General features: G+C 52.8%; 1 protein-coding gene across 4 annotated transcripts in view; it reads right to left on the reverse strand.

Annotated features, from left to right (window-relative positions):
• Window positions 1-883: 883 nt before the first annotated feature.
• Window positions 884-14,700, reverse strand: part of ITGB2 (integrin subunit beta 2) — a 50,929-nt gene continuing 37,112 nt past the window's right edge. For all 4 annotated transcript variants that reach the window (XM_048869020.2, XM_048869022.2, XM_048869023.2 and 1 more), the window contains exons 10-16: window positions 10,621-10,761; window positions 8,693-8,877; window positions 7,141-7,385; window positions 5,513-5,732; window positions 4,505-4,707; window positions 3,502-3,668; window positions 884-2,562 (exon numbers count right to left, since the gene is read on the reverse strand). In XM_048869020.2, the coding sequence (XP_048724977.2) occupies window positions 2,497-2,562; window positions 3,502-3,668; window positions 4,505-4,707; window positions 5,513-5,732; window positions 7,141-7,385; window positions 8,693-8,877; window positions 10,621-10,761 (1,227 nt within the window). In that variant the 3' untranslated portion in view covers window positions 884-2,496. The remainder of the gene's footprint in view (window positions 2,563-3,501; window positions 3,669-4,504; window positions 4,708-5,512; window positions 5,733-7,140; window positions 7,386-8,692; window positions 8,878-10,620; window positions 10,762-14,700) is intronic.

A 14,700-nucleotide genomic window follows, 5' to 3' on the forward strand; every position in this document is an offset into this window, starting at 1 on the left:
AGGAGAGGGCGAGTCCTGCCGTCTCATCTGCGCCCTGGCTGCTGCGCTGCCTTGTGCCACCCCGTATATTGGGGGCTTCTCTGCGCGGCCGGGCGGGGGAGGGGGGAAGCCCCCGCAGGCGCTGGGAGAAGGGGACGCCACTCCCGCCGCTTCCAGCGCCGCCTGCGAGCCCCAGCCCCACCTCAGCTTGGGGGCGGCAAAAAACCTAGAGCCGGCCCTGCCCAGGAAGCAGCCGGCCTGACCCCCCCTCCGGCTCCTACGTACTTTGTGGAGGCACGGCCAGGCGGCTCTGCACCCTGCCCCGTCTGCCGCAGCTCCCACTGGCTGTGGTTCCTGGCCAATGGGCACTGCAGGGGTGGCCCCTGCAGACGGGGCATGGTGCAGAGCCGCCTGGCCGTGCCTCGGAGCCGAAGGGGCGACATGCTCCCAGGAGCTGCTTGTGGTACATGCTGCCTGGAGCCTGTATCCCTGACCCCCCCCCCCCCCGCCCCAATCCCCTGCCCCAGCCCTGATCCCCCTCTGAACCCCTCAGTCCCAGCCCAGAGCCCCCTCCTACACCCCAAACCCCTCATCCCCAGCCCCACCTCAGAGCCTGCACTCCCAGCCAGTGGTTTCACCTCCCCATACCACAACCCCCTTCCCCAGCCCTGATCCCCCTCCTGCCCTCCAAACCCCTCGAACCCAGCCCAGAGCCCCCTTTTGTACCCCAAGCCCTGCACCCCCAGCCAGAGCCCTCACCCCTCGTACCCCAACAACCTGCCCCATCCCTGATCCCCCTCTCGCCCTCTGAATCTATTGGTCCCAGCCTGCAGCCCCCTCCTGCACCCCAAACCCCTCATCCCCAGCCCCACCCCAGAGCCCACACCCCCAGCCGGAGCCCTCACCCCCTCCTGCAACCCTACCCCCAATTTCATTAGCATTCATGGCTTGCCAAACAATTTCATACCCCGATGTGGCCCTCAGGCCAAAAAGCCACCCCCCACTCCCGTTCTAGAGTCATACAGACTTTTAGAGGCATGACCCTCTGAAGCAAGAATTAGTCATTCAATGCACCACTTCCAGCTAGCTCCGAGAAAGCCCTGGGATGCGCCTGTCGCTTTCTCCTGGGCTGCGTGTGTCCGACTGGCGCGCTGTCAAGGGGAGGAGACGCCTTGTGAGAGGGGATGAAGTGAGCGTGGAAATCTGACTGCTGCTTCTGAACAGTTGTTTCCTTGCCACTAACCCATCACGGAGAAGGCTCAGACCCCAAGGGTTACGGGGCAGCCAGGGCTGCAGGCCCACTCCGAAGGGTCCGAGCAAGAGGGCAATGATTTAGGAAGCTGTGGGGCACGTCCCCGACGGCTCCCTCTTTCCGGCCACCAGCATCCAAGAAGGATGTGGATAAATTGGGGAGAATCCAGCGAAGGGCAACAAAAATGATTAGGGGTCTGGAACACATGAGTTATGAGGAGAGGCTGAGGGAGCTGGGATTGTTTAGCCTGCAGAAGAGAAGAATGAGGGGGGATTTGATAGCTGCTTCCAACTACCTGAAAGGGGGTTCCAAAGAGGATGGCTCTAGACTGTTCTCAGTGGTAGCAGATGACAGAACGAGGAGTAATGGTCTCAAGTTGCAGTGGGGGAGGTTTAGATTGGATATTAGGAAAAAACTTTTTCACTAAGAGGGTGGTGAAACACTGGAATGCGTTACCTAGGGAGGTGGTAGAATCTCCTTCCTTAGAGGTTTTTACGGTCAGGCTTGACAAAGCCCTGGCTGGGATGATTTAACTGGGAATTGGTCCTGCTTCGAGCAGGGGGTTGGACTAGATGACCTCCTGAGGTCCCTTCCAACCCTGATATTCTATGATTCTATGATCCACCCACCCCTATGGCCACCGCCCTCCTCACTGCAGGTTTACTGCTCCGGAGACCAGCACGTGGCCTGACCCCCGAATGATTTTAGCATTTTCGACAAGACCTGCAGTAGTCCCGTAGCCGAGCACAGCACAGCTGGACAGGGAATTGGAGTGACCGCAGCCTTTGAGCAGAGGGCTTTAGGCCAGAAAGAAGGTGGCCTCTGGCAGAATGCCAAGCGAAGATCAATACTGGTTGTACGTTGAAAACGAGTAACAATGCAGGCTCGGTTCAAGCTCTAACAGCAACTGGTGCCAGTGCATGGCACCTATGTGCAGCGTGAGTTAAGACAGATGGTGGGATTGTTTTCCAGGCGCCCACGCTAATGCAAACTGACAATAATCCCACCAATCAAAGCTTGCACGGCTGCCTTCTCACAGCCCTATGAACACAGCTTGCAGGAGCCACGCAGAGGGAAGAGACTGCTGGAGAAGAGACCGCACAACACTGCCCGCCGGACAAAGCCCGCCCGTCACTGGCAGCGTCATGGAAGAAGGGAACAGCGTACGGCAGATCTCTGCTTAGAGAATAAAATGCTGGTGCCCTTAGTTTGGTATTTCTTGGTTTAACAGTTGAGCCTTCCCAGGCTTGCAGGGTAGCTCCACGTCATTCTCCATTGAATCTGGGGTTCATGACAGTGGTGGTAGCACTCTGGAAAAGGGGATTGTCACCCTGGGAAGAAATACCAGACAGGTACATTGTGAGTGCTGCCTGGATCGTCCAGAAACAGAGCCTCAGTTCACCCAGCTGGCTAAGGATCGGATCGAGCGAACATTACAAACTGAGGGAAGAGGGGCTGCTCACGTGTGGTCCTCCCCCAGGCACGGGGAGCTTTCTCCCCACAGCGTGGTGACAGGTGAGCCATCGCTCCTGCGCCATGAGGCGGACACGCCGCTCCAGCCCTCCAATACTCACGCTCAGGTGCAGAAGCATTGGCCCAGGTGTGAGCTTCTGGACTGTAAAGAGCCTGGCATGGCCAGGTGGCTGTCCCTCCCAGAGGGAGCGGGCAGCCAGTGGAGAGGCGATACAATTCACTTCAGCAACTTTTAACTTTTCAGGCCCCCACACCAGCCATGTGCTGATGATTTCAGGTGAGGGCTGCATGGGCATTTCCTCCTTCCTGCCATGAGACCAATCCTGGACATGAGTGGCAGCAGCAAAGTCCAATGGGAGATATCTGAGCTAGCCAGGGGCCCCCAGATAAACCTGCTTTGGGTAAGTCTCTGGGCCCCCCTATGTCTCCCGCACTGCAGAAGGGAAAGTCCACCCCATCTTGCACCCAAACCAGGAGAGCCCCTCAGCATCTCTGTCTGTTATCTCCACACCCCCAGCCTGGGGATGTAAAGGAGCCGCTGGCCCTGGTGCTGTGTTTGGGGAGGGTACAGGACACCAGCCAGGGAACCACTTGGCAGTGGCCTGTACCCAGTTATTTCCCACACCTGCACGATTGCAAGAGGGCCTGAGGCCTCCTCCCCAGAGCCAGCCGCCCCACAACTAAGAACAGACACCCGTCAGGCTGGCAGGGCTCCAACCAGCTCTGGGGATCAGGCAGGGCAGGCGGAGCAGGGCGGCTGTCTGTGGGGTGCTACGGGAAAGGCAGAGCCAGCTCACCTCGTTCCACTTGGCCTTCAACTTCTCCTTCTCGAACCTGCTGTACTCCCTGCGGTCGAACACCTCCATCAACAGCCGCCACATCACCAGGAGCAGCAGCCCAATCAGGGCCACGCCCGCGATGGTGCCGCCCACGATTGCAGCGATGTTCGGGGGCTGCGGACACTCTGGGGATCAGAGAGAGCCCAGGAGTCGCCTCACGGGACTGAGCGTTCAGCCCTGCTGCCCGCAGGCAGGCTGGCGACATGGAAGGGCATCTGCCGCCTCCAGCAGTGTGTGATGAGAGCGGGCCACACACCGAGCCTGACGGGGGCCGTTCTATGGCAGCTACCGTGCGCTGTACGCCGCCAAATCATGGCAGCAGCCACAGCACCAGGCGCCTGGCACGGGCAGCAGGGTGCAGCCATTCAGCTGCTAGATCTGCAGGCTGGTTGCTGTTACCCCACTGGCATTCTGGGGGCCTGTCTGCAGCACCCCGCCGGCACTGCCTGACCCGCTTTCCGGGGGCGGGAGGGGAGGGCATTGTGGCTTGCGTCCGGCGAGGAGCAGGACTTGGCAGGAAAGACAGAACAGGGGAGGAAGGGAGGAGGATTCAGAACCTGGCGGGAGGAAAGGGAAGGGGCCATCAAGGCCTGTCTGCGCTCACCGAGGGACCCAGCGCTGGCTGTGGCTGGGGGCTCCTCTGTACCAGCACGAGCCATGCCCGCCTCCAGAATGTTCTCTGTCAGGGTGACAGCCTTCTTCCCCTCCCACCATGGGGGGGGCGCTGCTCTGGGACGGGGGCAGGGGACTCCCCACCGGCAAGGACGGGGCGTGTTTCTCGTGGCATCGTTATTTTGAATGAAGCAAAATCCCCCATACTTTCTTTCTGTTTGAAAATTCCCCTCCTGCTGCGCCTGTAGGGGGCGCTGTAACCTCTTCTGGGTTTGGCAGGCTGGCTCTGGAGTGAAACCCGCCCCCCCTTACGGAGTACAGAGAGGGGTGTGGGTCGAGATTCCAGTACCTTTCTTGGCATTGACTTGAAAGGAGTACTTGTCCTCCCCATCCTCCTGTCTCATAAGATAGGAAATCCAGCAATTCTCCGAGTCCTTCTCCCGGCACTGCCGGCCGCCTGTCAACAAACCGTTTTCGACGATGTTCAGACACGCGGTTGTGCAGTTCTTCTGAAACGGGCCGCTCTCAAACGCCTTGCACTCCACACAGGAGCTAGAAGACAGACAAGGAGGCGCATGTCTCGGACAATAGGCTGGCCGCAGCTCAGGGATGGAGGGACCTGTGTGTGGGGTGGGAAGGAATATTCCCCAGCTCCGACGGGCAGTGACCTTGGGGGCTTTGCCTTCCTCTACAGCGTGGCGTGTGCGTCACTGGCCAGGATTATCCGGGTGTAACGCACGTACCCAGCAGCTGCCTCACGAACCAACACAGCCGAAGAGAGCAGTGTGAACCTGGTGTGCCTTGGCCCCCCGTTCTCTGCCGGGGGCACATTAGAGACTCGTCTCCTGTGGGCTGTCGCACTGTGGTCGTCCATGAGCTGCTGGGTGCAGTGTGCGGGCGCCCGGTGGTGCTGCGGGCCAGTGACATGCGGGAGTCAGACCAGACAACCCGGTGCTCCCTTCTGGCCTTACGCTTGGGACTGGTTAGCAGTGAATCAGACACACAGGGGCAGGGCGTGGCAGACTGATGGCGGGGAGGAGGGGGCTGTCTGTGACCGGGGTTCCACGGACCACAGAAGCCTCATGGGGGGCAGAGTTGCTGGGGGCACTCACAGGCCAAGGGCAGCTGGAGAGGCAGGTTCTTCTGCCTCCACCCCACACCTATGGGCCCGAAGTGGCCGTTAGCCCAAGCTTTCCAGGCTAGAACAGAAACAGCCACCTTCGATGTGAGAAGGAACTGCCCCCGCGCTGCGCCCCTGGGCTCCCGGCACCTGCTCCGGCCAGGGGAGACGAGAGCACGGGGAGCAGCCAGGCTTCCGAACACAAGCCTGGCTCGGGCGCTTCCGCAGGTCACTTACATGTGTCGGGCGCACGGCGAAGGGCAGCCAGGGCATTCCTCACAGAACGGGGGCTGGTAGCCTGGCTTACACTGGCATGTATTGCACTGGCAGTACCCACGGCCGCTGCACACGTTTCCCTGGATGTTCACGCAGCCGTCGGTAGACTTCTTGCACTGGCAAGCGCTGCCTTCGAAGCCAGCATTGCATTTGCACTCCCCACAGTCGCAGCGCCCTCGCTCTGGGGGGCGAGCAGAGATTTTAGAGTCAATACAGCTGCTCTGGGACAAATCCTGTAGGCAGGTGTCTGGGTGGGGCCACCGGGAGCTATGAACCTCTACAGTAACAGAAGAATCTAGGGGCTGATCATGTGAGAGATATGGATTCCTTCACCAGCCTGGCCTTTGCCAGCCTGGATTTTCATCCTCACCTGTCTCAGCACTGACAGGCTCAGAACTCGTCCCTTCTTCTAAATGGGCAGGGCTTAAATTGCCAGAGTATTTCCTGGAGCCCCAGAGCTTGGGGCTTCAGCTCCGTGGGAAGCGCCAGGGCTCGGGGCTTCTGCCCCGCGGGATGTGCCAGGGCTTGGGACATCAGCTCGGTGGGGCGCACCGGCACCTGGGGCTTCAGCTTTGTGGGTGCACTGGGGCTTGGGGCTTCAGCGTCGGGGCTCAGAGTTTCCACTCTGTGGGGAGTTGCAGAGCTTGGGGCTTCAGGCCTGTGGGCTTGAAAATATTTATCAGAGCTCTGCTCCAGGCAGCTCTGGCTGATTTTAAGCCCTGCACCAGGGGCCCTTCCTTCCTGGAATCAGAAGGCTTAACCTGCAAGCACTGATTCGCTCAGCAGGGCTCAGCCCACCTGTATCAGAGGCAGAAAACCTTCCCAAGCAGGGTCCTGCGGGACCCTAGCGTGACATGGACTTCCGGGTAGGGGCTCCACACCTCCTTCCCACCATGCAGCAGGCACATTTCTAAGGCATCTCACTTCGTGACCTGGGTAGCGTGGGCTGTATCAGCATAACTACGGGACACCCTGGAAGCATGCGGCTTCCTTCTCCAGTGGAGCACTCCAATTTAGCTAGTCCCCGCAGGGCCACAGCGGGGGTGGGAAGTTCAGAGGGAAGAGAAAGAGGCCGGACATTAGGGCTCTCTTGCTAGCTTCTCACAACACATCCCTTGTTCGAGCACACCAAGCCCTGGGTGTTTAAGGAACGGCCTCGTGGAGAACTTGTGAGGACAGTGAGGGAACATGTGGAGTGGAAAGAAGCATTTGGAGGATGTTCCCATTGCAATATTAGCCTGCCCCAGGACACGGAGCATGCTGCCCGCACAGCCGTCGCTGCACTCCCGTCAGGCGATTGTGCTTGCAAAGCACTGGGAAATGGGCTGTCTTGCCTTTACAGCTCCACGAGATGGCGATCCAGGGCACGCGGCAGGCTAGTACGGAGGCTCCGAGTGAGACTAACCCGGCTGTTTCTCTGGGATAAGGCCCGGGTCTAACTCAGGAGTTGGTCTGCTAAGAATAATTCACTGACGTGTGAGTGCACAGCAGGGGCCTGCAGTCAGTGTCCTGGAGCAGGTAGCCATTGGAACAGTGGCCATAGGACAGGAAGGGAAGGGGCTGAGTCAGACCACGGAGCCGTCACTCACCTTCGCCGCCGCACAAGTGGCCATTATGGACCTCGCAATTCATGTTGTCGCACTCGCAGAAGGTCCCGTAGATCTGCTTGTTGGGCGTGTCGCTGGTGTGGCAGGTGCACTGCCCACACACGCAGTCCCCCAGGCCCGAGCAGATGACTGAGGCATTGTCCTTCCGACAGCTCCCTTCCAGCTCCTTGCTGGTTTTGCCTTTTGTTTCGCACTCGCAGTTCTTCCCAGTGTGGCTTGGCTTGCACCTGGTGTGAGAGGAGAGGAACCCAGAAATCAGGGTCAGAGGCAGGTGGAACGGGATGGAAACCATGACCTTGGTCAGACCATCCACAGCAACACAAACAGCTTGTGCCAAGGTTCCCAGAGATGCTGAGCCCCTGAAGCCCCCTTGGTTTTCCATTGTTCATCCCTGTGACCACGGCACCCCGTATTCTTCATAGTGATATAATTATGATATGATTATGGCATAATTATGATACATTTTGTGCAAGATGGGTCATGTGAGGTGTCATTGGAAAAGTTATGATTTGCTGAATATGATTATCCTGTTTCTATGCATGTATCACTTTTGTATCTAAAGTTAGGAATATTGACTATGGATCTGTATTTCAATCCTGCTTACTCTGGGTGACACCCACAATTAGCCTTTCTGGTACAACAAAGAAGAAGCCAGACAGTGCTGATGGCTCATCAGCAAAGACAATGGACCCTGGAAGAACTTAACCCTCCTGTTTGAACACTCCCGATAGCCTGTAACTAACGGATGCTATGACTCAGCAAGGTATGCAAGGGCATGTGACGAGGCCACAGGACTCTGACTCCATGTTGGGATGTCAGTGTTTTTCCACAAACTGAATTTGGGACAAAGGGTTCCCGCCATATGCTAAAGCTCTGTAAGGCAGGGAGTGACATCCTCGGTTGATTTTCACTTCCTACACAAGAAGACTCCTGGAAACATCTGAGGAACAAAGACTGAAGTGGGGGAAGTGCTGGACCCAGGCTAAAGGGATTTCTCGTCTGTGTATGAAACACCTGGGGATTCCAAGCTGCAAAGCAAAGTCAGCTTGGGCCTTAAGAATCTGCCAACCTGCTTGTATCATCAGCCAGGGTGAGAATTTGCTAATTCATATCCAGTCTTTCTAGTATTTTAGGCTTAGTTTGCATTTTTGTTTATTTGCTAGGTAATCGGCTTTGATCTGTTTGCTATCCCTTGACCCCTACAGGACATCCTGACAGGCAGAACTTGGCCCATTAACTGTGTCCTGTCACTGTGACATTCCCCAGTCACTGAAAATAAAACCAACCTGCTAAAAGTTCTCAAGGGAAGAAAAGAAGTGGGCACATTAGATTGACTGAAGTAAGTGTCTGTGCCTCACACTTTGTGGATTTCATGGTCCCTGTGCACAAAGACTGTCCCAGCATCACCACGAATGCCAGTACAGCCATCAGCTGGCCTGGTGCTTGGAAAGCTGCCCATTCCCAGTGATCCCCAAGCTCCTGAGGAGCCCTCGGACCCCGGGTTCTGTGGCATGATGTTACTCAGATCGTTTACCTGCACGTGCCACACACGATTGTACCATTCCCACTGCAGTCAGTGCGGCTGGGTCGCTCATCACAGTCACAGTTGCACCGGCTGACCAGTTCCACAGTGAGTGTGTCTGTGAAGCCCAGGGGCCGGATGGTAAAGAACGTGTTTTCAATGCACTCCTTTGCTGTAACTTTCACCCGGAAGGTAACCTGGAAGGAGGTGAAGGAACCAGGTTATGGGACTGTTTTCTAGGAAAGCATCATGGTCAAGGTGCTCAGGCTACCAGCCCTAACCTAAATTTGCCTCTGTCCTGAAATGTCCCCTCCAGGAGACAGGAAATTTCTGGAATCGGGTCTGTGGGGTCCCTTTACAAATCTCTCACTAGAACACAGTAGAGATGGTCAAACATTGGAACTTTCATCCTACGGGAAATGCTTCTGTTTCAACATTTGTTTTTGTCCTGAATCATGAAAAAAGTCAAAATATCAAACCCCCTCCCCCCCTCCACAAAAATTTAGAAGTTCAAAGAAAAAAATGCCTGGTCCAGAAGGGTTGAAACACTTTGTGTCAGGTCAGTTTGACATTAAATAGTGTCCACTAAGCTGCCATGGGGTATTGCAGGTGCCCCATGCCCCCATCCTCCTCTATGGGCCCGGCTCCTGGGTTGGACTACATTTCTCATGATACACTGCTGCCATGGAATTCCCATGATGCACCATATTAAGTGGCAAGGCCACGGTGCATGGGAGGAGATGAAGTCTAGCCAGAGAATCCAGTCCCTAGGGGACAATGGAGGCATGAGGCACCCATGAAACATCTCATGTAGACACACATTAGAAATGGCCCACCTTGATTATCATACACATTGTAAGGAGAGTGATCACTTTAGATAAGCTATTACCAACAGGAGAGTGGTTTTTTTTGGGGGGGGGAGAGGTGTTCGGGGAGGGGAGAAAACCTGGATTTGTGCTGGAAATGGTCCACCTTGATTATCATACACATTGTAAGGAGAGTGATCACTTTACATACGCTATTACCAGCAGGAGAGTGGGGTGGGGGGAGAGAAAACCTTTTGTAGTGATAATCACCCATTTTTTTGGTTTGTGTGTATAAAAATGTCTTCTGTACTTTCCACAGTATGCATCCGATGAAGTGAGCTGTAGCTCATGGAAGCTTATGCTCAAATAAATTGGTTAGTCTCTAAGGTGCCACAAGTACTCCTTTTCCTGTTACACATTAGTGTCTAACTGACCCGAAATGAAACATTTTGGTTTGATTCAACAAACTGAAATTTTTGGTTCAGGTCAATCCAACCCAAAACAAAGTATTTAGTTTTCAGTTTTCCCCAGTTGGAAACAAACAAACAAAAAAACAACTCTGTAAAATCAATGGAAACATGTTGATTTTGCAGAAGCGACATTTTCTATCAAATGAACATGTGGCTGGAGAATTCCCAGCCAGCGCTGACAGATCGCATTGTGAAGGCAGTTCCTTCCTCAACTGCCATTCAGGGCCCGATCCTGGGAGGGGTTCAGGATTTGCAGGAGATGTTTCTGGTTTGCCAAGAAATTTTTGCAGAAAAGAAAAGAAGTCTTGATTTTCTGATTCTCCCTCCTGATGTGACAGGTAACCTCAACCCTAACTTCACCTGACCGTGGAGAGGGGGGCAGTGGATTGGGTTCTGCTATGTAAAGAACATACAGGGACTCTGCACTCAGGATCCTGTGTTCCCTTGGAGCTCTAGGACCTGAGTATTGCTCCTGATCTTTCTGCGAGAAACTAAGGTTACAGAAAGGACTGAGCCAGAGCTCTCTAGGGCGACCAGACAGCAAATGTGAAACATTGGCACAGGGGGTCGGGGTGGGGAATAGGAGCCTATATAAGAAAAAGACCCCAAAATCGGGACTGTCCCTATAAAACCAGGACATCTGGTCACCCTAGGGCTCTCCTACCTCGTCATGGATCTTGACATCACTACATTCCCCTCTCATGCCATCCATGGTGGGTTTTTTGCCATGGCAGAAAGAATCGTATGTGACTTTTAAAATGTCCGACAAGGTACCATGGTCCAGGATGACTCTGGAGGACAAGTTCTGTGAGGAAAACAAGAAAGAAAATGACATAGAAATATGTCAGCATCACAAAGAGGGGATCAAATCTGAGAACCGCCTCAGAATAAACACTCCTTGAGGATAGCTTGCCTGCATCACAGTGTATTATACCTCCTGCCGGGCGCTATTGCTTTTCCTTTGGGTGTAACTGTAATCAGTTCAATACAAGGGATGACTGAGAGGGAGGACTAGGAAGTGAGAGCTTAGCTCTGGTAAATGCGGTGGAAATGGGATTGCTAGGGTATGACTCAGGATTTGGGATGTGCAATGTATGGTTTGTTTTGGGGAAGAGTGGATCAGTCTTTCCCACCCCAGATACATCACCCCTACTCTGTGATAATGAGGCAACATAACTGGGGACTTCCGCTTGGACTCTGCACTGCTCTAAGTCTTTCCAGACAGGGGAAATATGTCCATTATTCAATATGAGAGCATACAGTGGAAGGACAAGGAGGAAGATTTTGGTTCCTGCTCTGGCAATGACTCATGTTTAGTGTAATGTTTGTGCACAGCACCTGCATGTATAATATAAGTCAGATACTTGGCATGTTAGAATTCTGTTGACCAGAATTTTATGGGTTATTTGTTATGGCTCGCCACTGATCACATCCGACCAGAAAATTTATATATAGGTTCTTTTCCAATTCAGACTACAGGGTCTGAGAACTCAAAGAGTTCTATATCGGGAGAGGACTCTCAGGGTGCTTGGCAAAAACACTTACACTGAGGACAATACCAAATTGATAAAAACTTTATTGAGATTAACAAAAGCATAATAAATGCTATGAAACTTATGACTGCAAAACAGTAAAAGAATTCCAAAACTCCTGGTGGTAACATTTCTATCATAAGTACCTTAACTTAACATACCCACACCCTTCCTTGAGGACCCGGTAATAGGAGGTGAAGGACCAGCCTTACTCCTGGCGTGCCTGATAACACGATGGTGCTGGCTTCCCCAATAGTTAGGAATGCTGAGTAGTTATACTATACTACACAAGCTGAGCTGGTAGCGTGATAGAAGATAGAATAATAGGTAGATAGAAAGATAGTCTATAGAATATAGGAGAACACAGAAAAGAAAGAGCTAAAGACTAAAAGAGCTTTCTATGATATCCTTACAAGGTATTTTATAGGATCCTGACACTGTGTAATTCAGGCCCAACCAAACTTATTTCCGTACCCTAAGAAATGTATGGGTGCCCTTATCCTATAGGTTAGTGGATTATGACACTTACTCTATATTAATATATATTAATATATATTAATAAGGATTATCTCACTCCCCAGACTGCCAACCTAGGCTCTCTTGGAGACTTCCTGGTTTGTGGTGTGCCCTGCGGATACCAGCTGGTTGCAGACACTGGATGAACCTGTTCAGTGTTTTGTATAGTTCCTCCCTTTGGTTCCCCAAAGTTCAGGGACTATTCCTATCTGTGCCAAACATTGCCAGCTTTTATGCTGACTTACTCTTAACTGATTATACTTTTAGCTATCTCGTGGATCTTACTGGATACAGGCCGTAAACTTCTTGCATTTCAGCAAAACTTATTCTATGTATAATTATTAGGAAACACATATCATATACTTCAACACATCCTAAATTCATAGGGATTTATACTGATAAAATATAAGAATGAAATGGATTAATTCAGAAAGAGAAGCATATTATTTGATACGACTGGCTGGATTAGTAGGATATAATAGCTAGCAAAATAATCCTGTGGGCTACAAATCTCATACAGAAAATTAAGGATCTGTGAGTAATTAATGGTTTGCTGCAAAAACAAAGACTGCACAAAAACATTCAGGTTTCACTAAAAAATTTGCAGGTGAAACCCATGTTAATTTCCATTGTCCCTTCCAACCTCTCAGTACTGGTTTTGAAATGTTGTATTTTGCTTCTCGTTTATCCTGAGCCAGTACTGGTTTTATTTAATACTCCTGCGTAAGAGCAAGATATTAGTCTTGTTCCTGGTGCTCAGTAATGGGGTTTACAGACCCCCCACTGAACATGGGGAGGGGGCAGGAAAGTCTCCTCTTTACAAGCAAGCAGCTTGATCTCACTCTCAAGCAGCTGCCAGAACAGCCAATCATGGAGGCAGGCACCCACAGCTGCAACCAGTAGAGAAAACAAGACCTGCTATAAAGGGCACATTACAGAGACGGAAACAGAGGTGGAAAGGCCTGAGGTAGCAAAGGGGTGACAACCCCACACCAGGTTGCCTCCAAGAAAACAGCCAGGTGACTGAAAGAGACTGGAAGCCCTAAAACTGATAAAACTCAGTTGGATGTGATAGTCCAGGAACTGATTTGATTGAGAAGCTGAAACCCCTAGGAAGACCATACTAAGTAGTGGATGTGACACACTGTACCCCATGTTCACCACTTTTATATGGTTATGATATATTTTGTACAAAGCATGCCTTGTGCAGTATCATTTGAAAACTCATAATCAGCTGGACATTATTAGCCTGGTAAAATATGTGTGGCAACTTTGTATGTAAGGTTACGAGACTCTAATCGATAACAATGATTTTACTTTAACATGTTACAAAGTTAGAAAAGCAGGCTCAAACTAGTTTTTCAGAGACTTCACACCAGCAGGGTGCTAAAGAGTCATTACCTGCTTAATTGGAAATTCACCAGCTGTAAACAAGAAATTTACAATTCACCTGAAGGACATCTGGCAGCTCATGTATGTCATGGAACTGCCTGACCCCATGACCCAGCAAAGACTTTTCCAGTACAGAGGGTTAGATTATAAGAAGGGCGGGGGGAAATGCCTCAGGCCACCTCACCTCTCCACCTTATGTTGCTCTGCTCAGAAGATCAAGGAATACCTGGAGAACACTGAACTAAAGGGGAGTGGTCCCAGGCTGAAAGGAAATCCAGCCTGTGAATTAAGAACTGGCTGCAGTATCTGGTGTGGTGAGAATGATGTTTGCTTCAAATCTCATTTAGCTTGGTAAAGTTTAGGAATTAGACTGCAGTGTTATCTTTTGATTTCTATTGTAACCAGTTCTGACTTTTATGCCCTAATACTTATAATCACTTACAATCTAAGTTCCCTGTAAGCTGTGTGGCTGTGCAGCAGCCTTCTTATCACCAGGCAGGCACTCAGGGAACTCGCCCGGGGGCCAGGGGAGGGGTGCTCCTCTCCCGGCCTCAACGTAGCCTGGCCCCCAACCTGCTGCGGCTGGGGCAGCCCGGACTTGCCGCGGCCGGGGCACTCCTCCCATGGCCCCAACTCGGCCAGGGCGCTTGGACTGCCCGGGGCACCCCTACTGTGGCCTGAACCCAGCTGGGGCAGCCCGGCCTCAACCCAGCTGCAGCCGGCATGGCCCAGCCTGGACCCAGCCCTGGCCTGGACCTGCCATGGTGCCCCTCCCTCGGCCTGAACCCAGTCCCATCCCAGACCTGCTTGTGCTATCCTGCGGCCCCAGCCCCGGAGCTGACCCGGTGGGGAGATGTGCCTCTTCCCCCCAGCCCACGTGTTGCTGCGGGGAGAGAGAGCTGTGGGGAGTCCTCTCTCCCCGCTGTAGTCCCAGAGTCCCTTCCTGCACCCCAAACCCCTCATCCCCAGCCCCACCTCATAGACCGCAACCCAGCCAGAGCCCTCACCCCCTGCACCCCAAACCTCTGCCCCAGCCCTGAGCCCCCTCCCACACTCCAAACCCCTTGGCCCCACCCCCACCACATGAATTTAGTTATGTGCACCAATATGAAGGTGATGTGTCACACCTCACCTCCATATTGGTGCACATAACAAAATTCATTCCATACATGGGTGGGAAAAATTAGAGGGATCACTGCTTACAGTCTATCTCTTTCTAGTTAATAAACTTGTTTCATTGTTTTGTCTAAACCAGTGTGTTTGGGAAAATCTCTACCCAGGTCAACGAGGCTGGTGCATATTCA

This window comes from Caretta caretta, chromosome 11, assembly GCF_965140235.1.
Source record: "Caretta caretta isolate rCarCar2 chromosome 11, rCarCar1.hap1, whole genome shotgun sequence".
NCBI lineage: Eukaryota > Metazoa > Chordata > Testudines > Cheloniidae > Caretta > Caretta caretta.